Source organism: Podarcis filfolensis (assembly GCF_964270895.1).
Source record: "Podarcis filfolensis genome assembly, chromosome: 3".
Taxonomy (NCBI): Eukaryota; Metazoa; Chordata; class Lepidosauria; order Squamata; family Lacertidae; genus Podarcis; species Podarcis filfolensis.
In genome coordinates, this window is record NC_139606.1 from 63,968,589 (window position 1) to 63,994,414 (window position 25,826).

The 25,826-nt window shown below is 40.1% G+C and overlaps 1 protein-coding gene across 1 annotated transcript in view; it reads left to right on the forward strand.

Moving 5' to 3' along the window:
• The window catches only part of UTRN (utrophin), a 317,035-nt gene that overhangs the window by 119,560 nt on the left and 171,649 nt on the right, over window positions 1-25,826 (forward strand). The window contains exons 45-52 of the mRNA XM_083607527.1: window positions 238-373; window positions 1,790-1,939; window positions 4,332-4,416; window positions 5,203-5,417; window positions 7,324-7,441; window positions 8,205-8,410; window positions 11,224-11,378; window positions 16,989-17,178. Of these exons, the coding sequence (XP_083463653.1) occupies window positions 238-373; window positions 1,790-1,939; window positions 4,332-4,416; window positions 5,203-5,417; window positions 7,324-7,441; window positions 8,205-8,410; window positions 11,224-11,378; window positions 16,989-17,178 (1,255 nt within the window). The remainder of the gene's footprint in view (window positions 1-237; window positions 374-1,789; window positions 1,940-4,331; window positions 4,417-5,202; window positions 5,418-7,323; window positions 7,442-8,204; window positions 8,411-11,223; window positions 11,379-16,988; window positions 17,179-25,826) is intronic.

Below are 25,826 nucleotides of genomic sequence, written 5' to 3' on the forward strand. Positions count from 1 at the left end.
GCCTAAGGCAACCCAGGGAACACTTTAAGCATTTCTTTACCTGAAGTCACATTGCTGGAGAGAATGTGGAAATGTCACATGAAGAACTTTGTACACTTGAATTGATTTTTTAAATTCAACTTTGTAGTTTGTTATATTAGTAAGCTGTAGATGGAGTGTGTTTTCTTATTGCTTTTACCTTTCTGTATTTATATTGATGTTCTTGTTTTATATTCCACTTTGGGGTTTGCGCCTTAGACTGAAAGGAGAGAATCAACCATTACTAGACTTCACAAGAAACCTAGATGAATTTAGTTGCTGGCTGGAAAACATAGAAAATGCACAGGAAGAGAAGCCTACAATCAGCCGTGAAGAAAATTTGAAGGAATTAATGGCAAGTTAGATAGAAATGATTGCATACTTTATTTGAATTTATTCCTCCTTATTCCTACTGGTGCTACTGAATAACTAATTAATTTGAAAGGATTCTTTAGTTCACAAATAATTGTTGTGCATTAGGTTGAGATGAATAATTTGATACTAAGAGAGCCAATGCTACTGCTGCCTAAATGGACCCAGTCGAAGTGTACGGAACACATCACACATAACCCAAGTGCAGCGCTGGGTCTGTTCGTTGCCTGTGGCAGGACACACTGAGCAGAACTGCACTCCTGGGACATCCCAACTGGTGGAAAGGAAGAGGCGTTTTTTTGCAAAATCCTCCTATCTCTTGCAGTTCCCTGAAAATCTGCTCTGCAGAATTGGAGAATCCTCTGGAACAGTGTGGGAAGGAGGAATAAGCGAAAAACATTTCCTCCTCCTTGTGCCAGAGGAGCCTCTGGTGAATCAAAGTCCCTTTTATGAACAGAATCCTTGCATGAAATTATTGCTAAAAGTACAAAGAGCTGCAATCTAGCACACTGATTTGGGGCTTCAAGAGCACAAAACTAAGCACTGGACCAATAATCTCAATCCAGCAGACTGGGTGTGCAACGAATTTCCACTGCTGCCTATGAAAGGAAAGTGACCGTGTTAGTTTTAATTTAAACGTCAATACTAAAACTTTTCATTAATATTCCCAAAGTCAGTAAATAACTTGTATTTAGAACCTGTGGAATCAGCAGGGCACACAGAGGCCTATGTTATTGTGCATTACACAAGTCCTCCACAAATTAACCTAGTTTTTAAATTGTTTTTATTTACTTACATTTATATCCTGGTATTTTTCTATTATGCAACCCAAGGCAGCATACATGTGATTCCCAGGAAGTTACGCATTCAGGAACTCTCCAGACCTAGTGAAGTGGTGGCCTCATGTCTTCCGATTGTAACCTGGAAATAGGGTAGCAAGTCAAGTAAAATCCTATGATCTTCTTAAACCATGCAGAATTTGAAAAATGTTCATTTCCCCCCTCTAGTTTTGCATAATTTGTTGTTCTTTAAAAAGTATTTTGGATAATTTATTCTGCTTTTGCTTCTCATAGAGAGGTGCCTGAAGTCCAGCTCTTAGCAACACTTGTTGCTTCTCCTCTGGCACTAGGCATTGTCCATATCTTTTTTTAAAAAAACTAGTCAATGCCTACCTCCTGTGACTTTTCTGTCTAAGGACTCAGCTATACAGCTGCAAATAAAACATTTTGAATGTGTTGTAAAGTGCAATATACAACTGTGGCATTAGATGGCAACCATGAGCTATAGCAAATTCAATGCATTTTTCAAAACAATTTTTTTTTTTAAAAAAAAAGCATTTTCACAACGATTTTAACAGGTCTGTAGATTCCACCAAAAGTGCTTTCTTTAATCGCTTTAGGGCTTGATTGAGGAGATGGACATGCAAGGAGAAAAACTTAAGTGGCTAAACAAGAATGAACCTGAGCTGATTTCAAATAAAAGCATTGGAGCTCGAGAGAGAGAGAATATTTCTGATAGACTGAGGACCCTGAATATTAAGTGGAAGAAGGTATGGATTGCAATATGGATTCCTTAAAATCAGCAAGTATAAAATGTATTCTTTTTAATTGAGTTCCTGCCACATACATATGAATAATCTTGTCGGGGGAGGCATGATTGGACAAGTTAGTGTAAAGAAGTGTTTTGTGTCGCAGGCGGCCTTCACATGCTATGGTAAACCACAGTTACTCACCTTGAATGCATGGGTTTCTCCTGCTTCACTCCTCCTTTGGCGTGAGTGTGAGCAACCAGCCATGATTCCTACTTAGCGTTCTATCCGAACTGGAGATTGTGGTTTATTTTGCTCAGAGAAAATTACAGCTGGTAAGCCAAGAACAAACCTTGGCTTAAATTCCTTGGTTTGTTTGGAGTTAAACAAACTACCATCCCCGCATCAGATTTAACACTAAACTAGGGATTGTGGTTTGCTGCTCCCACTCATGCTAGGGGACAAGTGAAGAAGGGTCCACCTGTACATTCAAAATAAACCATTAACTGTGGTTTCCAGTGAGATGTGAACATAGCCATATTGTTAAACCTATGCATGGAAATGCTTTTCTTTCTTAATATTCCACATCAGGAGTAACCAGTGTGGTGCACTCCACATGTTGGACTATAGTTCCAGTGATCCCTGACAAGCGGCTATGTTGGCTGGGGTTTATGGCAACTGCAGAGCAACAACATCTGGAATGTAACCACAATTAACTAGCCTGGTCTAGATCAATAGCTTTCTTTTGTTTGAGGCAGCATGCATTGTATCAGAAGCAGAATTCCTAAATGTGACCCTGGAATACTTTTCACAAGTGGGAAGTAAACATCCTTCATGCTTTATGAATTTTAATTTAATTTATTATACTTGTGTAGTAAGCTCAAAGCAACGTACAGAGGGCTCCATGTTTTCTTCCCAGAAGGAAACACCCGCTGAGCACTCCCAGACCACTCACTGAGCTTGTAGAAAAGTAGGGGAACTAGCATGGCATAGAAAAAAGTTCCACCCTAGTCCTCACTTTATATCCATTTCTATTATTTTGCTTCTTCGATTCTTTTAATTGGATCAACAATCAAACATGAAATCTGTTGTCTGTATTCTGAAGAGGTGGGCTCCCAGCAGGAATGTACTAAGTGGCAGCTTAAAATGATCAGAATTGTGGCTGGGGTGGGTGTGTTTCCTAAAAGTATACATTTCAAGCGCCAAAGGCCAGGTTAAAGGGGTGCATCTTCAGCATTCAGTGGAAACTATATAGTGAAGATACCAGATGCAGCTCTGTGGGGAGAGAGTTCCACAACTGCTACAGAGAATGTCCTCTCCTGGAACACATGCATCCCTGAGCTTCTGGGGGTGGTGTAACTGAACGTAACACCCAAGGGAGTCTTCCAGGGATGGATGTGGTATTTCATATATTTGTGGCCTAAGCCATCAGTTCAAACACTAGCATGACTTTGAATTGGGTCCAGACATGAACTGACAACAAATGCATCTGCTTTAAATAAAACAGGGTTTGTATGAATGAATGTAATGCCATCCAATATTTTGCTGCTGTATTAGGACCAGTTGGAGTTTCTAAGACACTGTCAAGCCCCACACAGAGCGCATTGCAATAATGCAGTCTGGAAGTTACCAAGGCATGGGGTAGAGTGGCCAAGTCAGCTGAGTCCAAAAGGGACCTTAGCTGGCACCTGAGCCTCCAGTCACAGTGTTAGATCCAGGAAAACCCCAAAGCTCATTCCAGGGAAGTACAATCCGGTCCAGCACAGACTGTCCCCGCCTCCCAGTTATGATAACTGAGGACACCTAACACTTCCGCTTGGATTCACAATCATTCCTCCTCATGGTATAACTCACTTGTATTAACGTATATTGTTAATATCGTACTTCCCCAAACAGTAGCTGCTTTTGGGTACTATATTTCAGTCTTTGAATGACTATTGCAACTCTTTCCTCCTCCCCTAGTTCTTTGTTGCACTGAACAACACAATGTTTGTTGTCATAGCATCTGGCACATGTAGCGCTCTCTCTCTCTCTCTCTCTCTCTCTCTCTCTCTCTCTCTCTCTCTCTCTGTGTGTGTGTGTGTGTGTGAGAGAGAGAGAGAGAGAGAGAGAGAGGCAGACAGATAGACAGACAAACAGGCTCTATACTGAGCTCTTCATTTTGCACCTTTGCCACCCATTCTTAGTAAAGAATCCCAAATGTGCAACTTACATTCAAATGCACCCCAGACCCGTTTTAGGGGCTAAATGCAAACCCCTTCATCTCTAAACTCTTGGTCTTGGGGGGTTAATGGATTTTGTGCTCAGCTTTCTATAGTAGTATCGCTTTATCTGTATAATGCTAAAAATGTTAATCCTCAGTTCTTGACATGAAAAGGTTTTTGTAATGTGACGTTTTTCTCTGCCATATTAGGTGTTCAGAGAAGCACCCAACAGAGCGAGAGAACTGGAGGCCCATGTTCATCAGCTTCATCTGGTGCCACAGACAATGCCACCTGGTGAGCTCCGAAAAGAGAACGTGCTTCTTTTACAGGACAGTTTTCAGAATTCTTTGTCATCTCATTTTTTGATCTTTAAGGCCATGAACGTTTTAGATTCTGTTTCTGTTTAAGGGCATGGCACTGAGTCACTAAGACCATGCGTCCAAGTGTATTGAAAGGAAATTGGCTTCTAATACATTTTATGAACAAAAGAAAGTACATTTGCAGACTTCAAAATTAACAGAAATTAATCCCTTTCACCATTTGAAGTTCTGTACTGACATATTCTTCCATCAGTATGATTCAGAGGATCAACAATGAATTCTTGCTTCTGACTCAATAGCACTTATTTCACTGGCAATAAATGTTTGAATTTGTTTCTTCCTGGAACTTAATCAGATAGTAAACTAGGATCAGCTGCAGGTTGTGACTTTTCCTGTGGGTGACAGCTTAACGATGTGTAGATTTTGACCACACATTATTTGAATGTTCCTAAACTGCCTGGGTATTGGGATTGGCAGTGAATTTCTCACACCTCACCAGATCTGTCAGTGATGAGTATGTCATCAACATTTTCACATCATTCTGGACCAGGAAGGCAGTAATCCAGATGGTGTTTGGAACAGAAGGCTAACCCTTTAAGGTTTTTAACTTGTTTAGATGGGGTTGGAGAAAAAATACAGAGGATGTTTTTAAAATGGCAAGAATTGCTATTTTGTTGCTTGTTTTTCCAACTGCAAATAAATTCAAGTCCCATACTAAGTGCAATTTGAAATACCAAGTGAATTGTGTTGTCTTGTTTAGGTTACCCTGTTCTCCAAAAGATGGTGCTAGTGTCCTCTGCCTCTGAAAATGTTGCTCAAACTCAGCAGGCTTTGGAAATTTCTGCACCTGCTGATCTGGATAAAACTACAACAGAACTGGCTGACTGGTTGGCACTGATTGACCAGATGCTCAAGTCCAACATAGTTACTGTGGGAAATGCTGAAGAAATCAATCGGACAATTGCACGCATGAAAGTATGTGGTGCCATGAAGTGTTGTGTTGAAATCCTGAAGATATTTTGAGTCCCTGCTTTATTTTTTGGTGGAAAAAGATAGAATTTGGTTTAGATGTGGATGATTTCTTTGCTTGTCTTGAAAGGCTTTGAGCCTTTGTGAGTATTACGAATGAATATTCGCAAAGACTTGAACGCTTTGCATATGTTTGATGGAACTTGCATAAAGTGCTTGCCTTTGCTCCTTACTCTACTCAACCCTGCTTGAAACTTATATTGGAGCAGAAGAAATTGGGGCCCCCTTCCCACCAGTGGCGTAGCGTGGGGGGTGCAGGGGGGGGCGGGCCGCACCGGGCGCAACATCTGGGGTTAGGGCAAATCCATGGGTTAGGGGGCGCAAATCGATGGGTTAGGGGGCGCAAATCCACGGGTTAGGGGGCGCAAATTACTTGCCTTGCCCCGGGTGCTGACAACCCACGCTACACCACTGCTTCCCACTGAGGATCCTCAGCAGCAATGAATGGTTTGTGTCCAGTTCCAACTGAACCTTCTCCATTGCAAGCTGCTGAGGACTGGCTACCCTAAAGCACTGCTGCCTCCACTTTTCTTCTGCCCCAAGCAGGTTGCTGGGAAAACTTGAAGCAGGCGAAGGTGGCAAATGTGCACAGTCTTGCTCAATGAACAATGCTGTGTTTGCCCTCGTCTTGCTGTTTGATTAATGGTGCTCCCATTTAGGAGCGCTTCTTCTTTAACACATTACTTCTGAATTTGTTCTGTGTTTGATGGTTAAGTCCTATAGTATAATGCCTTTCTGTAACCCGATGCCCTACTATTTTGAAGTCAGCACTGATAAGTGATTCCTGGGTGTTCATTTATATGTGTGTTGTGTTCTGTTGTGTCTAGCACATGACATACAATGCAGATTACCAGAACACGTTCACCTTCCACAAAACATGATCATTATCTACAAATAGGTGTAGTGCATTCAACTAGAAATAATGAAATTCAATTAATGTAGGTTAATTGCCTTGCTCAATAATTGTTAAACATTGGGATGCAGCCTTAGGCAGCCTGTGATTGTTTAAAGAGAGATGTGAATATCTACACCGACATTTAAAATTGCACTGGCTGAAGTTAAAAGGGAAGTGATTACACATATTTATGTTGACATTTTCCTTGCTTGTGATATTAGCAACATAGTGAAGTGAAAGCAAGCAGTAGCTAACAGCTTTAGGGTACTTGTGTGTGTTTTAAACATAACCTTCATAGCAGTGGTCAAATTAATTGTCAAACACTTTGCTGCAATAATACATGTAATGCAATTTCATGGGATTGATCTCTGAGGTCCTTTCAGCTGCCTGTCTTTGGACACACAAACTTATTATGAGTATGATGGTTCATTGTAGAGATTTTAGTCTCAGTTACTTGTTATGAAGAAAGGGTTTGTTAATATGGTACTCATGCAGGTAAAAATGGAATTTTCTTGTGAAAATAGTACTGAATATATAGTGTGTGAAGTCCTAAGGACCAAAATAAAATATTGCGAATGCCCACACCCTGCCCCACACCCTTGGAGCAGATAAATATAGGTAAGATGTCCTGATAGCCTGAGGAGATGTCACAGAATGCATGAAAGTCTGCAAAGTTAAGCCCAGCGCAACAATAAGATTTTAATCCAGGTATATTTTCTCATCCACTCATGTCTCATCTCTGTATAGATACTGCAAAAAAAGTTGAGCCTTTATTTTAATATGTTGATCATATTGGTTAGTACAGAAGTAGTGAGAACATTGTAATATGTTGATTAAGAAGTTACTAACTTGATAACCTTCTGTAATATAAATGTGAATATTGTTGACTTTCCCCCATGGTTTATTCTTTATTTAAATCTCAGAAAGTAACACATTTTTAATTCTGGCTCTTAACAGATAACAAAAGAAGACTTAGAACATCGACATCCCCGGCTGGATTTTGTTTTTACCTTGGCTCAGAATCTGAAAAATAAAACATCAAGTTCTGATGTTAGGACAGCAATCACAGAGAAACGTATGTTCCCAGTGGACAGAAGTGTGAGGAGATGGGTACAAATGCGCAATAGTTACGCTAGAGCAGGCACCCCCACACTCGGCCCTCCAGATGTTTTGGGACTACTGCTCCCATCATCCCTGGCTAACAGGACCAGTGGTCAGGGATGATGGGAATTGTAGTGCAAAAACATCTGGAGGGCCGAGTTTGGTGATGCCTGCGTTAGGGGAAAGGCGACCAATTTTTATTAACAGTGACTACTGAAGGGATGCAGGGGCCAGAGCTTGCAATGGCCTGGGTGGAGACTGACATAATCTGGCAAGTCATGGTTGGAGGCAGGATGGAATATGGAGGAGACCTGAAATTTTACCACATATCAGAATCCAGCATAGAGAAAAGCAAGCTATATGTGGGAGTGGTGGGAGCTTCATTGCCTCTTTATACATTTGAACTAATATTGGCTTGGAGGAGGAGAGACATTTAGTGGTAATTATGAATATGCATTTATGCTTGTAGCATAAATGTGTGTTCGAGAGAGAGAGAGAGAGAGAGAGAGAGAGAGAGAGTGTCTAGCAAAGGGAATCCATGTGTAGAAATGAACTTGTCCTTCTGTGAAGATGAATGGGTTAGTTTGTGAGAGCTGTGCGTAACAGCTTCCCAAGGGCTCAGGGTTGGCTTCAGTGATTTTTGGATGGTTACTCTGAGTAACAGAAAGATTGAGGATAATGTAATAGCCACAAAATGCTTTTTGTTTGGTTACATGTTCCTCCTTTGTCCTTTTCAGTGGAGAAAGTTAAGAACCAATGGGATAATACACAACATGGGGTAGAAGTACGTCAGCAGCAGTTAAAACGTATGCTTTCTGACAGCATGAAGTGGGATGACCAGAAGCAAGAAATGGAGAAGCTAATTGGACAATATGAGATCCACCTGCATGCCCTTCTGCAGTCTCCTAAAGAGAAGCTCACCAAGCAGATTGCTGAAAACAAAGTAAGTTAAAATGTGCTTTCTAATTTGATTCTCTGAATGGTTTATGAATCCATCTTGCACTTGTCTTATTCACATGCCCAGAAAAATATATTTGATAATTGACAATTTACATTTTGTAGATGAAAAATTGCTTTCTTTAAATTCAAAATACTTGTTGAAAGTTAGTTGTTTCTGCAGCTACCTTTTGAAAGAAGTTGCCTTTGAGAATGACTTATTATCATTTATTAAATTTGTATCTTATCCTTTCTCCTGAAGAACCTTGTAAAGGCTGATAAACCTATTCTAAAGATTGGAAGTCTTTGTTATAAAGAAGGGCTTCAAAATGCACATAGAACTTGAATGCTCCCTAGCATATAGGAAGCTGCATTATTCTGAGTTAGACCATTGGGCCATACAGCTCAGTACTATCAATACTGACTAGCAAAACGTTTGCTTTACACAGGAACACACCTGCACATTTTACTCATCCCTTCTCCCTGATTTAGTCATACCTATGCTGAGGATCACTTGATCATTCTGGCTGGGATCCAGCAGTCTCCTTGCCTTCCATCTTTAATCCATTGGCGTGTAAAATTAGTCTGTCAGCTTGTAAAACCTTGCTGAATAGATCTTTTCAAATCTAAGTAACACCCACATTCAAAAATGTTTTGTAAAGTGTCAATTAAAAAAGACATAAGATCCATGCTGGATCTTTCTGAAGGTCCATCTAGTCCTCCATGCGGTTCTCACAGATTCCTATGGGACAAGCAGGACAGGAGCCCAACAGCATTTGACCCACTTGTGAGTCCCAGCAACGCATTCAGAGTCTTACTGCTTTTGACAATCAAGACTAGCAGCTACTGATAGCCTCAGCTAAGAAACAGATGAAAAACCTGCTTTTTTTAATGGTACAACATAACCTTCATCACTAATCCAGGTTTATGTCTGTTTCATGCTTCTGTGTATATCCATAAATTTTATTACAGATAATGGAACTTTAAACTTGCAAATAAATACACCACAAATAAATGTCAGCAATGTTACAAGGAACATGAAGGGCTAAAAATAAGTATTCATGGATATATTTCATTTGTTCTATTATAGATGACCATGCATAATGTTTCACCTACATTGTATATTTTTATTTGGAAAACAAATGATTTAAACATCATTCATGTTTTGTTGTTGTTGGAGGCACATCTGCATATTATTTATGTTAGTTTAAGCGGACATAAAATTCAGACCACAGTTTCTCTATAAAAATATAATCTCATTTGTACTTTGCGACTAATATTATGTTTGGAACAGCATAGCTCTCCAATTACTTTTTAAGGCTAGACAGCAAATATGTGAAAAGTTTAGTAGTTGAGGATTTGCAAGAATGTTTCAGGAGAGCCTTTTAAATGATTGATTCACCCATTGATCCTCACTATTTTTAAAATGTGGCCCTTCATCTTTGTCCTCCTACCTTTGGTTATGAACTCCCTGGGCATGGATGTTTCTCCTTAGAACACATCTGATGCTAAATGCATGGTATATAGTGACACTAGTAGATGCTCTTTAAAATGACTCCGATGTTAAAGTCTATTCTCTGTTGCTAGGGAAAGTAGTTTACTCATGTTACAGTTCCTTCCTTTAGCTAGCAGGCAGGACTGGAAGAAGTTGACAGGAAAGAGATGAACATTTTGCCCCTTCAGCCTAAAATAGATTCTGTCTGGCAAGCAGGAGGTTGGGTTGCTGCAGGGCACCACATCAGCCTCCAGTAATCCCTCCTCAACTCTTCTCATAACCCAAAAGAACTAGAGTCATTAGGGGAGAAAGATCAGCCCTGCGTCACAACTCATTACAGAATACAGCAAAGGCCATTGATGAAGTAGCCCTTATGACGAGCAAGCAATAAACAATTGGACCCAGTACCTCTTCCCAACATGGTATTGAGAGTAACTCCACATCTTTGCCATGCACTGGAATGAAAGTTCACTTAAAGCCATTTAATCATCTCTACTTTCTTTTAACTCCTCATCACTTCTATAAACCAAATCTGGTGGATCCTGCTGGATCAGACCAAAGCCCTATCTAATCTAGCATCCTGTTATCACAGTGCCGGACCAGATGTCTGTTGGAAGCCTGTAAGCACAACAGCACTCTTGTGTTCCTCTGCAAGTGGTATTTAAGGAATACTGCCTCTGATATTGAATTTAGTACACAGTCACCCTAGCTAGTAGCCATCAATAGCCTTAGCAGCCATGAATTTGTCTAAAGCCCCTTTAAAGCCAACCACATTGGTGGCTATCACTACATACTGTGGTAGTAAATGCCACTATTTCACCTATGCACTGTATGAAGAAAAAATGTTCTCCATCTGCCCTGAATCTTCCAACATTCAGCTTCAGTGGATGACCCCATGTTAAAGTATTAGGAGAAAGGGAGTAAAGAGTCTCCCTATATACTTTCAACACACCACACACAATTTTAAATATCTCTTTTATGCCCCCCCATTCACTTTATTGACTGGAATTTTATTTGTGTTGTGGGGAAAGGAGCGATTTAGACTTTTCTGATTCTCCTTCCACATTACTGATGAGTTTCTGCTAGATTGCAGAATCATGGGGCTGTTCCTTTCTATTAAGATTGTAGTTGATGTCTCTGTGGAACAGACCCTTCTACCTTCCTGATTTGTCATTTTTTTATTTTTGTAGTTCACAACATTGGTTGAAAGAGTGATCCTTTAATTAAAAAGTATAGTCAGAGTTTGAGAAACCATATTTGATTTTCAGTTTTACACTGATATCCCCCTCTTGCTTTTTCTTAACTACTCTGAATTTGTTGCTTAGATGTTACTACAGGATTTAGATAAAGGGGATACCAAGATGAGTCAATTCAATGATCTATCAAACAAACTTCTTCAAGACTACAATGGTGATGACACAAGAAAAGTGAAGGAAATAATGGATCACTTGAATACCTCATGGATCAACTTGAAACAAAGGTATGTGCAAACAAACGTGTGCCTCAAATTCATATTCTATTAATTCAGGTATAACCTAAATTGGGGGCTTTCTTACCAAGTGTATCTAAATCAAGGAAGAACTCTAAACTGTTCCTTTGTGCAGCGCAAGCCAAATGAAGCTGGTCAGATTTCTGATTCTTTTTTCCAGCATGGATCCATGTGTAGCCAGGTCTTTAAAGTTCCTGAGATATTTGTTTAATAAATATGGGCTCTTGGGAAGGTCCCTGTTTTTGGAAAATATAAGGTTGTATCATTAACTATTTTTCTGATCAGCATTTCCAGCCCTGTTGAGAGGAGTGCTCCATCAAGATTGCCCACCTCTTCCTTGTCTATGCTATGTTGTCAACTGTCTTGTGCTTTTGGATTTTCTTGACATCCCTATCACCAAGGGTACACAAAACCTACTGAAAGTGAAAGCAGTGCTTCCTGAATATGGAAACATTTTCAATTCCTTCTTTAAGTCATTTTTGGAAAATGGTTGAAAGAAAGGTGCTTTTTGATGTTTCCAAATCTCATTTGGTTCAGCCCCAAGTACTGTAGTGCCAGGAAATAACAGATTTCATTATGGAAAGTCCTTGAGCAGAAAAACAGCTATCTGTGTCTCCTTCAATGTAATGAGAACATATCATTGTTTAGCAGCATTCTGCCTGACCCAGTCAGGTAGTGGTCAAAGGAAAAGATTATGCATGTGCAACATACTTGGACATCCCTATATCCACAGGCTAGAGCAGGGGTAGGGAAATGGATCTGGCCAGTGGGCTTGATCATTATTTTCCTCATCTCTTGCAGGCCAAGTATGACCTGGCTATGGGTCTTGCTGAGTGCTGTTGCTCCACAACAGAGCACTTTGCAAGGGATTCAGCAAGACCCATCAATCAATCAGCTGATCATCAGTGCCTGCAAATGGACTTTTGGATGAGTCAGATGTTTCTTTACATGCCCCATGCCTGAGGTCGTATATGGCATCAGCTTTTAGAGCAAGTGGGCATAGCTTGGCGGAAATGGCCTTCCAGTTTGGGTCCACGAGCCAAAGGTTCAGCACCCCTGAGTTAGAGTCTTCACAAGCAGTAGCATTGTGAAAGCAGACTATTGCCTTACAGATGTACCTCATTACCTTGTATAAGTAATCCTCTCCAAGAAAGCCTTCTGTCCTCTGTAGGGAGTCCTGGATTACACTTTGAGAAAATATCCCTCAACTTCAGTTTTTAGTGTTTTAAGCCACAGAAGCTCCCTGTCTGATCCTGAAAGGAATAGAGTTAATGATTTTTCCCATTTGAAAATAAACTTCTTGCAGTTGAGTCACAATTCCTTCTTTGTATAATAGTATGTTTTCTGCCTCCAGCTATCATTCTCTTCGTTACCTTGAACAATTTTATTTTAACCCGAAAAAAGTTTCCTCTAGAGATGTGAAGATGGTTTGTTTTTAGGTTGCCTCTTTTCATCATTCTACATAATTTCATCAGTCCTGTCACTTTCACTGTGTTAAGACCCAAGAGTCCCTTCTCGCCTGGATTTCCCTTTATCTTTTGTTAGCATTTGTGGTTTCTGTACATCAACTCTCTTTCAGGCCGGTTGAGTAAAATTATTAGACTTTATGTATATGTTATAAAATATCATAGACTTGAAAAATATGTCAAATAATAAAATGTATATACTTCATGGTGTTGGAGAATAAAAAGATAGTATGCTCATTCTCAATGTGCTCAATATGCATTGCAAAGTATTGATAGTTGCAACATTTCTAAAATAAAATAACTTTGCAGGTAATGTTAGGGTGGTATATGGCTAATTCATTTTGGCATGAAGATTTGAAGATTAAAAAACTGGCCAATAATTTTAAGGTAAATTATGGAGGAATTTGTATTGGGACTTGATAGGAACAGTGCAATCTTATTGTAAATGAAGCCAAGCGGTGAAACAGGCTTTGAAGGCAAAAGTGAACAAGCAGCTATTTAAAAGAAGCTTGGGTAGATTATGTTTTATCTTGAAAATGTGGTGGAGGAGGAAACTGACATTTAGAAATCTGTTTAAATACTTTAAACCATGAAGCAGGTAAACATGCTGGAACTTATTTATGTGTATGTAGCAAAATGTATATACTGCTTGATTGTAGCAAAACCTCTGCTTACAAGAAATACTAAAATTATAAGAAAAAACAGCAATTAAAAATTGATAATTAACAGCAAGGAAAAGAAAGATTAACAACATCTGGGAGTAAAGGACTGCTGAAAATAATGGAGAATTTCAGCATTTTCTCTAATTGAAACTTCTTTAAAACCAACATGTCCCTGCTTGTTATATTAATTCAGACCATTTTGAAACCACTGGCATTGAAGAGATTGCCCTCTCAAATTTGAGCTGCTGTATAAATTAGATATGCTACACAGTGGGCACTAATTGTTTATACTTCAGGGTTGAGACTGGGTAATTTGTCAGAATCTCTGTAACCTGGATGAATAAATTACATTCTTTGTCCCCAGTCTCAGACTCAGATATTATTTCTTGAATTTAGTCTAGACTTTTTAAAAAGTCTACTTTCATGTTTTTAAAACCCCTAAAAGGGATTTTAAAAATAGGACACCCTCCTTGCAACTTTAAAACCACTGTTTCAGTCATGCATGTGCTCACCTATACCTCCCCCCATTATGATAATCAGCAAAGTTATTCTTTGCACTTTTTGGAGTTCTGTAAAGCTACAGCAAAAATGAAGTTAGATTTACCTTTAACTTCATTGGCCCTTTAACCTCTTGTTGTTAGCTTTATCGTTGATTCAAACGTTACGTGGGTTTGGACTTCCTGTTACCTGACAATTCTTTTGCTTTATCTTCTTGAAGTGCTCATGTTCTTTAAATTAACTAGGACTACACAGGGAACAGATTTTGGACTCAAGACTGAAAAAACACATTGAACAGTACTAAGAAGGGGAATTTCAATGTTACCTCTGTCTAGCAGCTGGGGATGAACAGAAGATGGTTCTTTCCTACTGTACTCATGTTATGTGTTCCTGGATGCACCTGGCTGGCCAGTGTTCTGGACTGAATGGATCTTTCCTCTGATCCAGCAAGTCACCTGATACATTCACAGGATCATGTGGTTCATAGCATCTTTACTTTCTCCTTTTGTTTTTCTGCTTTGGCAGCATCCCTATACTCCAAAAACAGCACAATCCTACTGCACGATCTTAAATATACTTACATGAAATGGGATTTATTCTTAGTTAAGGGTGCACAGGATTGCATCCTTGTCTAATGAACAAATATCTCCACTTTATCTCTTCATTGCACACATGCTTCTTGATAGTATTCAGGTAGATTTGGGCCACTTAGTTAATGCACCACAGGAAGAAATCCAGCAGGTGAAGCTCTCATGACCAAGGGGCGTTTGCCAGGGCATTTAGTGGAGGAGTTTGAGGGGTAAGGCCAGAGTGCTGTCTCACGATGTATGTAGGACCAAGAGACATGGATGTGGGTATGTGTGCTCCTAGTTCATCTACCATTGCCTCTCACACATCAGTACTTCAGAGGTTTGTTACACTGCAGGTTCTAATTTTGTCAGAACTGGAGAACTGTGGTTTAAGTGATCTCTACAAACCAGGTTATAAAACCATGGCTTAATCCTGATCCATAATACACTACATGGATTATTTCAGAATTTAAAACAGGAGAGCATAAATAAGCATGACAAGACATTAGCAGTTCTTGATCTTAATGATAATCATTTCCTGGAAATCATCCATCATCTGAATATCTGCCCATATTTTCACCAAACATTTCTCATTTAGGCAGAGCTGTTTTACAATTTGTTCTTGGAACTAATTTCACAGTTATTTAGATCTGGATCTGTGAGTAGTAGTAACTATCACATGGACTGTTGCATCAGTTTATTATTTTATGCTGCAGTTCACACAGGGTTTTACATAGGAGATCATCTGGAGGGGCACAGTTGGTGGTCTCCTGTATCTCAGAAGCCCTGCTGGCCCCAACTAGATGTCAGGCATTTAGTACCTCTGGTCTCATGCTCTGGAATACTCTTCCAACAGAGATTCAGCAGGTGTCCTCACTGTTAACCTTCAGATGTCTCTTTAAGGCTTATAATGCCTATTCAGTTATTTAATTTCCCGTTTTAGACAAACCGGTCATTCTTGGGCTTTTTTTGTATTGTGTTTTTTATGTTGTGCATCTCTTTGATATTTTATGTGAGTGGGTGGTGTGGGTGCATGTGTGAGTGAGTGTGTGCATTCTCTCTCTCTCTCTCTCTCTCTCTCTCTCTCTCTCTCACACACACACACACACACACACACACAAAATCATAGGTATGTTCCATACTGGCACAGGTTCCACTTCACCTTATATGGTGCTTCCACACGTTGGCTATTAGGAATCACAAGAAAATATCTTACTGCAGAACAGTAATTATATTAAGATGCTTTGGTAGGAAATCTGGGTATGTATTTTTTGCTGAAAAGATCTTGTGGGAAGTAACTACAATTTTGTTGGAGCACTCCAGCATAAAATTTAATTTGTGGAAGTGTGTGGATTCTGCTGTCGGTAGCTGCACACACTAAATCCTCTGGATATTAATGTTCTGTGATGGTATAATTCTTCCATATAGAACTGTATTTTGTGTTGGCTCAAAACTGAAGATGGGGAAAATACCTCGATTATTATGTCTAGAGGTCCTAAGCCCCATGCATTTATCCTTTAAATATGAGCAAAGTTGTAGCTGCCTTGAAAAATGTTCTTAACTATTTATTTTAAACATATAATTGAAATGTGATCTATTCATTCTTTGTGTTTCTAAAAAAAAAAAAAATCATGCACACAAAGTTCAACCATTGTGCCAGCAATCACCAATACTTTAAAATAACGTATTATTCAATGATATAATACTTGAAGTAGATATTTGGAAAGGATGCTTTTGGTACTATAGCTCTGCAATTTGGCACTTGCTTATTGCAGATTTTTGGCAGGAAAAAATATATAGATTTGGCACCTTCTTAGCCTACCAATAGATTATCACCAAAACAATCTTCAAAAATTAAATCCTGTGAGTTGATCATGTTGCCTGAATTCATTTCAGTTTGGAAAGATGAAGGTCAGTCAAAGTCAAAAGTGTTGCAAATGTTTACAGAATATTGAGGTGTGTAATAGGTTGCAATATGTGAAATATGAAAGAAACTCTCAAATAAATTATGATTCTATTAAAGGAGTAGTTGCAATCTCCCAAGTAAGTGATAAAATAAAGAACATCTGTTCCACTTTTTAACAGCATTGTGGTCTGTACACTTTAGGGAGTTGTTTTCATTCATTGCGAAAAAACTATTTGCTTGCTTCACAACGTCCTGAAAGTGTGCAGTTAAGTTCCTCACACTTGCAACATTGCAATATGGTTACAGCAAGAAGAGGAGTATTTAGTATATTGAATCATTTTCATAAATTGTAGCATCTTGCAAGTAAATGAATACGCATAGAAATTCCAGAACCTGTGGCATAATGCACCAAAACAAATGTGCACCAACTGCTCTGTCTTAGATTTAATGATTCCTTTTTGCAATTTTTCTGAGGTCAGTGTTATTTTTTTCCCCTACAGAACATCTAATAGGCAGAATGCTTTGGAGGCTGAGCTGAAGGCAGTGCATGCCTTGCTCAAAGACCTTGAAAGTTTCCTCAAGTGGATACAAGAAGCAGAAGCTACAGTTAACGTGCTTGCAGACGCATCACAACGAGAACGCGCTGTTCAGGACAGTGCTTCTGGAAGAGAACTGAAAAAGCAGATAGAGGTAAGAGCACGACAAGTTTGTGTGTGTTAGTTAAAGTAGTTAACTTGCCTTTACGTTTAAAATGCTAAAGCCAGATTGCAATAAATAAAAACAACAGTAACATGCAATTAATAACGAGTCCAATGCCTGCTGAAGAATAAAGGCTGCTGCGCAGTAACGGAGGGCCATCAGCTAAGGGATCAAAATGAGCTGCTAAATCTGAGTGTGTATTTTAAAGAAAATTCCACAAAGTAAATGTTTTTTTCTCCATAAACCTTGTTTAATAAATCTGTACTTAAAAGTTACAGTAATTTTAATCAAGTATTCCCCAAACCTCTAGCCCATTGGGCCTCTTCACAAGCATTTCTATACTTTCTAAGTAGGGATGCTGCAAATCAAGAATCAGAGTATCATGATGTCTTACATATCTCACACCAGCCTAAATTTTGCCTCAAGAATCTCTCAGAGACACAAAGCTCCTATATTGTCAGATAGGAGGGAATCAATAAGTAAACTTTGCTGATGGGAACTGCTATGAGGTGTCTCCCTTTCTTGTTATTTACTAGCAAGCAAGGTCCAAAGGTATGATTGGTGGGAGGAAGGAAAACACCTTGTGACAGCTTACCGTTGCTGAATGAATGCCATTAATTCACATAGGAAAACCATAACCCAACCTGATTTTTAGACATAGGCTTTGAAGTAGAGGGATCATTTCAGCAATATGATTTTCTGCGATATAAAAAGAGATTTCAGTAAATTCATACTAAAAGAGCAAATGTACATTTTTGTGAAGTCTTCTCTTGGTCTTGTTAGTATTCATTTTTTCAGTAAGAGTTGCCTGTTTTGTTTCTGGCTGTTCTGAAGACACATAATTATAATGTAGCTATCCTTTATCTATTAGCACGTATGAATTTCCCAGTTTATTCTTATACAGTGATACCTCGGGTTACAGACACTTCAGGTTACAGATGCTTCAGGTTACAGACTCCACTAACCCAGAAATAGTACTTTGGGTTAAGAACTTTACCTCAGGATGAGAACAGAAATTGTGCGGCGGCAGCTGGAGGCCCCATTAGCTAAAGTGGTACCTCAGGTTAAGAACAGTTTCAGGTTAAGAACGGACCACAAGAACGAATTAAGTCCTTAACCTGAGGTACCACTGTATTTCGCCTCTGAGCTCTCTAACCCTCAACTAGTCTGAAACTCAAAACTACTGTTGACCATGAAGGATGCGGGTGACGCTGTGGGTTAAACCACAGAGCCTAGGACTTTCCGATCAGAAGGTTGGTGGTTCAAATCCCAACAACGGGGCGAGCTCCCGTTGCTCGGTCCCTGCTCCTGCCAACCTAGCTGTTCGAAAGCATGTCAAAGTGCAAGTAGATAAATAGGTACCGCTCTGGCAGGAAGGTAAACGGCGTTTCCGTGCGCTGCTCTGGTTCGCCAGAAGCGGCTTAGTCATGCTGGCCACATGACCCGGAAGCTGTACGCCAGCTCCCTTGGCCAATAAAGCGAGATGAGTGCCGCAACCCCAGAGTTGGCCACGACTGGACCTGGTCAGAGGTCCCTTTACTGTTGACCACTGCTGTCTACTAATGTGGATGATAGATGGTAAAGGAAGAGTGAGCAGCTAAGAATTGGCTCAGAAGTTTTGAATGCTGAAAATAAATTTCATGATGGTTTTTATAACTGTCTCAAAGTTGATAAAAGGACAGATAAACTTCAAATATTGTGTGGAGAATGAATGGGGGTTGTCTTTCAGTATAGTATTATTACTAAACACATTTCTGATCTCATCACTGAGGTATTGGAAGGAAATGGGACCAGCCTTATTTGTTTGGCCACCGTGAGAGAAGGATGCCAGACCAGATGGTCCATTGGCCTTATCTAGCAGGCCTCTTTTTACATTCTTATGTTCTTATCTGTCCCCTTTTCTTTCTTGGAGGTTCTGTAAGAGCTATTTTCTTGATTGCTTAGTGGTATATTTGGCAAACCAAGGGCAGGTAGGTATCCTCTTTTGAGGCTGTTGTACCCTTGACTTTAAAGCTCAGGAAGCTGAATAGCAAAGTTAAAACATGCGAAATTTCCTCTAAATTGTGAGGAGGAAATTTAATATACTTCCCTTATAATTATGGGATCCTTGTTTGCCCTTCTTGCATTATGCGACTCCTTCATAGTTATTTCCATTTTACCTGAATATTTTAATACATTTTCTACTTGAATAATTTCCCTCCATTACGTGCTATAATATAGTCTCTCCCAATGTAGAAATAAATGGGTTTAGTCATGTGCATGCAGCTAAGAGTTCATGGCAAACCCTTTTGATGGTCAACAAAGTTTGATTTGTTTTTAGTCAGTGAGAACTTGTTAATCATAAACGTGCAGAACTAACAATGCAGGCATTCCTTCAGAGCATTTGCAGCTAAAACTTAAGCATCTTTGCTCTGGGACTGCAAATGCAAAGGAAACAGCAACTGAAAAATGGAGCACAACTGCTAGATCTCTAGCAAATTGTCCACCCCACCCCGCGCCAACTGTGGCAATGAACTGAATCATTTATTGAAGTGACCCTTCACTTGGCAAGTGGTTACATACAGTGGTTTCACTGCCCCCTCCCCACCCAATTCAATCTTCAGCCTTATCCTATGACTATAAATTCTCTTTTTCAAGAATGCACAACTAACTCAACTGGTTGTCTGGAGGTGTGATGCTTTTAGAGGTGTTAATGGAACAGTGCATGAACCTAGAGGTTTTCCTTTATTATCCTTTGGATGCTCAAGCTCCAGCTTGAAGGTTGTATGTGCCAACATCCTCAGTGAAATTAAAAAGTGTTTCAAGTTGCACTTCTCAGACTGTGCAGTGCCAGTGTCTGAATCATCACAAAGTTTTGCACTGTCCCTGCTCTTTTGAGAAGCTCGGCCGTACTTCTTATATTCGAAGGAAGGACAGGGGAAGTGGTTGACTGCATAGTTAATAAAATGAGGCGGTGTAGTATGTCAGCAATGTAATTTTTGTTAGCTTGGCACTTCTTTCCCCAGCAAAAAACCTTTGCTGCAATCCTCCTTGGTTGTTATTTGTGCTGCTTCTTTAGACCTCCATGTTAGGAAGCAATAGCGATATACTTTTGTTTACTAGGGGGTATGCGTCCTAGATAGCTTCAGCTGGAGAAAGCTTGTACATTGCAGTGCTAAGGGAGACCCTCAGTTCAAATAAACCTAAAATCTCTTAGATTCTCCCCCCCCCCCCGTGAAGATAAATTAAGTGTGTGAGAGAGAGAGAAAGAGAGAGAGAGAGAGAGAGAGAGAGAGAGAGAGAGAGAGAGAGAAGGTTGCTCTGAGGCCCACTCCCACTTTCTTCCCAGGATCAATATACCATCTGAACAAGTCTAGAATTTTGGATAAGATAAACCTTAGTTTGATGTAGAACATCAAATACAAGGCAATTCATATGTTTCTATATTTGTACAAAATATTAAGCATTACAATAAAAAGCAATTATAGGACCCACACTTTGTGCAAAGACAAAATGAGAACATAAAGTACAGTATCTTATACTATTATCTCATTTGATCGTATGCTGACAATTTCAGTGAAGGAAATTTCTGTTTAAAGTATGATCCCATCTTGCACTTTTTAATCAAAATGTTTCATAGTAAAAATGCCAGTAGCAAACTGATGTGAATATAAGCATTACATGAACTCTAAAAAATACAGATTACAGTGAATGTTAGTAAATTCTGCAAGGTTTGTTTCATGGCAGTAACTAAATTAAACTCAATGACCGTTTAATTTTATTCTAGTTTAATTCTGTGTAATGGATGAATTAAATGTTTGAGCTAGTGGGTTGCAGTTACTTTTTGTAGATTTTCACTTGTATCTAGTGATTTATTTCTTGTGATTTATTTTTTTGCTATTTCTTAGATGTAGACTTTCAGCTTCTTGGGAGCAGTATGTAATCTATGTACTACAAAAATCATTTTGGTTTTAGTGCATTTATGGCCAGTTATGCACACAAGGGAACAGCCTTTCCCCAGACAACTGGTTGTTTACTGTGTTCTGTCCTGTTCTTATGACAAATACTAGGAAAACCTGACTGATTCTATTTATTTTCGGAACTTAGAGTTTTGCAATATTTTTTTATGTTTTCCAAAGGAAAATCCATCAACTATAGTTATTTCTGTTCTATTGGCTATGACAAGGCTAACTTAGCTGGTTTGTCACTCAGCTCACACTCTGATCTTAACAATCTACGACTTCCTGAAATGTTTCCCACATCTTCTTTGAGAGGTACACTTAATTTCCAGGTATTGAAGATAAGCCAAATGATATCTTCATCAAACAGAAAATATTAACAAGGCTAATATTGTGTATAGATCTCTCTTTCTGACTGTTATTTCAATTTGGATCCTGGATCAGAACTTAAAAATTCCCTACACTACTTTGTGTCATGAATTACCCCACTTGGCAGTGGGAAACATGTGTACTTAGATATTTTCACTGGCTATAAAGTATGTGGAAAAAAGGACACGGTGTCTTTAACAAACAAAAAGAGGAAGAATTGTGATATTTTGTATCATAAGGTTGTGCAGATGTTATGTTTCAGAGTATGTTGGTTTCCAGTTACTTAGAAAACATGAGAGCAAAACATGAAAATCTGTACCGTACTGCTGGCAGTCATCCTAGGGGTTAGTGTTGACCTGATTTCCTGCATGTGTCATGGCATTCAGCAGGAATTAGAATGAGGAAAAGGTGCCCAGTTGAATGAGAATAGTGAATATATTAGAGGCAGCATTTTAAAATATGTAATTGTTCAGGATTGCTGGCGAAAGACTAGGTACAGTTGAGGAAGATAGCCCTCAGGCACTATTATTGACAGCCTGGGGGGAAAGTGGGAATTTTACTGAAAAAGTTGATCTAAACCAGGGGTAGGCAACCTAAAGCCTGGAGGCTGGATGCGGCCCAATCGCCTTCTCAATCTGGCCCACGCACTGTCTGGGAATCAGTGTGTTTTTACATGAGTATAATGTGTCCTTTTATTTAAAATGCATCTCTGGGTTATTTGTGGGGCATAGGAATTTGTTCATTCCCTCCCCCCCCAATATAGTCCGACCTACCACATGGTCTGAGGGACGGTGGACTGGCCCGAGGCTGAAAAAGGTTGCTGACCCCTGATCTAAACCCAGAGAGTAAGCACGAAGGTTGAGTGTCTGAAGAATGTGTTAGAATTCTTAAAGATGACTATAGGTCCTAAGATAAAGCTGTGGCAAAGATATGGCTGGGAGAATTAATTTAAATATTCATATACTTACAGAGTAGACCTGGAAGTCAGTAAAGGGATTATGGTAGGCTTGGCCAAAAAGTTCTTGTCATATGCTAGAAACAACATTCTACTTAACAAGGCAAGAGCAGACATTGCATGGAGAATGAAAATATGTAACAGAAGAATCCTGGGAGACAGTATTACTTCAAGAATCACACTTTTAGGGAACAGTACAACCCCTAGTTTACCATAAAGTCCAAATAAGGGTTTTGGTTTTGTTCCACTGAAACTTAAGTTAGTAAAGTTTAGCTTAACACTGCCATTTGTTTAAAGTGAAACAAAATATTAAAATGTAAAAGTAAGTTTTAATGAGTTTTTCCATTGTTTTTATTGTTATGTTTTGTTTGCTGCTTATTGAAAATTTTTCAGCTTATTCTTGGTATTTTCAGCTTTTAGAATTTTCATTGTTTCATTTTATAGTACGGTTTGCTTTTGCTTTATGTTTGCTACTAATATGTAAGTAGGAAAGTGATTTACATTTTTTAAAAAATATGTAAGTGGCCTTCCTCCATATCCATAGAAAAAGTTAAATTTTTAGTTTAGTGCTACCAGTGTCCTAACTATGCAGTGTAACAATCCATATATGAAAAGCAACTTACCGTATTTTTCGCCCCATAGAGCGCACCGGCCCATAGGATGCACCTAGTTTTTTTTGGGGGGGGAAATAAAGAAAAAATTTTTTTATTCCCCCCCCCCAGGCGTGGGGCTGGGGAAGCCCGAGCTTCCCCCAACCCAGCCCCCAGAACAGGCAGCTCTCCGCAAGCCTTGGGAGACCGGTGCGACTTCCCGCCGGGCTCCCACGGCTTGCAGATATCTGCCTGAAGCCCAAACCAGGTCGGGGGACAGCGGGATGGCGCGCTGCGCCTCCCTGCTGTCCCCCGAGCTTGTGGGGCTGGCGGCAGGGAGAAGCGGGCTTCTCCCCGCCGCCAGCCTCCAAACCAGGTCGGGTGACAGCGGGACGGCAGTGTTCCGCCTCCCCGCTGTCCCCCAAGCTTGTGGGGCTGGTGGCAGGGAGAAGCGGGTTCTCCCTGCCGCCAGCCTCCAAACCAGGTCAGGGGACCAAAGCCCGAGGTGCGCTGTGCAGCGCGCCCCAGGCTTCGAGATGCAGGCTGCTATCCGCAAGCCTAGGGTGCCCGACGGGAACTCCCTCGGGCTCCCAAGGCTTGCGGAGAGCTTCCTGAAGCCTGGAGAGTGAGAGGGGTCGGTGCGCACCGACCCCTCTCACTCTCCAGGCTTCAGCGAAAGCCTGCATTCACCCCATAGGACGCACACACATTTCCCCTTCATTTTTGGAGGGGGAAAAGTGCGTCCTATAGGGCGAAAAATATGGTAGCTTCCCTTGTTCACATGTGGTGGAAACCTCAGCCTCATCTGTATAGCCACACAACGTTTGTCCACAGACCTATCATTAGCAATTTCAGAGCTGCCACAAATAATACAGACTGCACTATTCTAATAACCATGGAAATTCTACCAAGGAGGGATTTTCTCTTTTAAATAAAGCAGGATTGAGAGAGCATATGAAAATACTGTAATTACACCTTACATGACTTAGGCATGAAATATTTGAAAAACAGCCTCCTTCTCTGCAGACCTTTGGTGTTAAGATCAGTAGTGGGACCTTCTTGATGGTACCACCATCCTCAGAAGTTAAGTGGGTGGTGGCCCAGGAGAGGGTATTCTCTGTGGAAGCTCCCAGGTTGTGGAATTCACTCCCCAAAGAGTTGCATCTCACACCTTCATTGTATAGTTTCTGTCATATGCTGAAGATGCAACTCTTTGCCCTGGCCTTTGGCACTTGGGATATGTGTTTTCAGGACCCACCCTAATTCATGTATTTGGTTTTAGCTACAGTCATACCTCGGGTTGAAGTAGCTTCAGGTTGAACGTTTTCGGGTTGTGCTCCGCGGTGACCTGGAAGTAACGGAATGCGTTACTTCTGGGTTTTGCCGTTTGCGCATACGCAGACACTCAAAATGACGTCATGCGCATGCGCGGAAGTGGCGAATCGTGACCCATGCAGATGCGCAGACGTGGTTTGCGTTCGCTTCAGGATGCGAATGGGGTTCTGGAACGGATCCCATTCGCATCCAGAGGTACCACTGTATTTTATATATTGAATTTTGAATTCTCTGCTTTGGAAGCTTAGGGTGATGATTAAGCTGAGTGATAAGATCTATCTAGGCTGAAGAAAGCTTTTTGTAGAAAAAGCAAGGGTTTGTATACACATAATGAAATTTTGTGCCTGAGTAAGGGGAAGGTTCCCACTTGCACAAATCATGCACTTGCTTATTTTGGACAATTTATTTTCTTTCACTCTTTATGGGCTAAGGGGAGGAACTGAAGAGGGTCCTGCAGCCTCACCCACTGAACATGAACCAACTTATTGGGTCCTCCTCTGTAATCATAATAATAATCATAATCATAATTTAATTATTTATACCATGGCCATCTGGCTGGGTTTCCCCAGCCACTTGGGTGGCTTCCAACACATATAAAAACATAATAAAATGTCAGACATTAAAAACTTCCCAGTAACAAGGCTGCCTTCAGATGTCTTCTAAAAGTTCTGTAGTTCTTTATCTCCTTGACATCTGATGGGAGAGTGTACCACAGGGAGGGCGCCACTGTCAAGAAGGCTCTCTGCCACACTTTCAGACCTGCTCTTGCAACTACCAGAGTTCAGAAGTTGCTCTTTACAAAGCTAGGCAAAATAAGGGTGGGCGGGATGTGAGATTCTTTGAATGTTGCACTGGTAGTGTTGTTGAGTACTAAACTTAGAATCATAGAACTTCATATTTTAAAACCTTGTATTGATTTACAGAATATGCACCAACCAGGCTAATGGATAAACTTAGAAAAAGTTAGAAGTTGTCAAGTTTTAGCTACTAGAGGTGTGAAACTGTATCCTTGGGAAAGCATGTGGGATCAAGCAACGTCACTTAGCTAAATGTAGCCAATTCTGTTTTGTTTTGTTTTAACATTAAGTGCCTCATTTGTCTTTTCTATTTTGTTGCCTCAAGTTAGAATCTCACAGTAAGTAAATATTTGTTGGCTCTAGTCATGCACGGAAAAGGTTGCTTGCAGTATTTGGTGAAAACATTTGCTTTCCTGATTTCTGAGCTGTTGTAGGAGTACGGTAGCACTCTATTCAGCACACAGGCAGAGAGGATGGCTATTTAAGAGGAATCGTGTGAGCTTTTGTAAAAGGGATTACCAAGTAGTCCTGAAGTTGTGCTCCTTATGATTGGGAAGAAGACTTTTTAGATATGTTCTCTCCCCCCCCCCCATCCGAAGTATTGTGGGACTGCCCCAGTGCATGTCTGTCATTCTCCACCTGCCTGCTTCTCCAA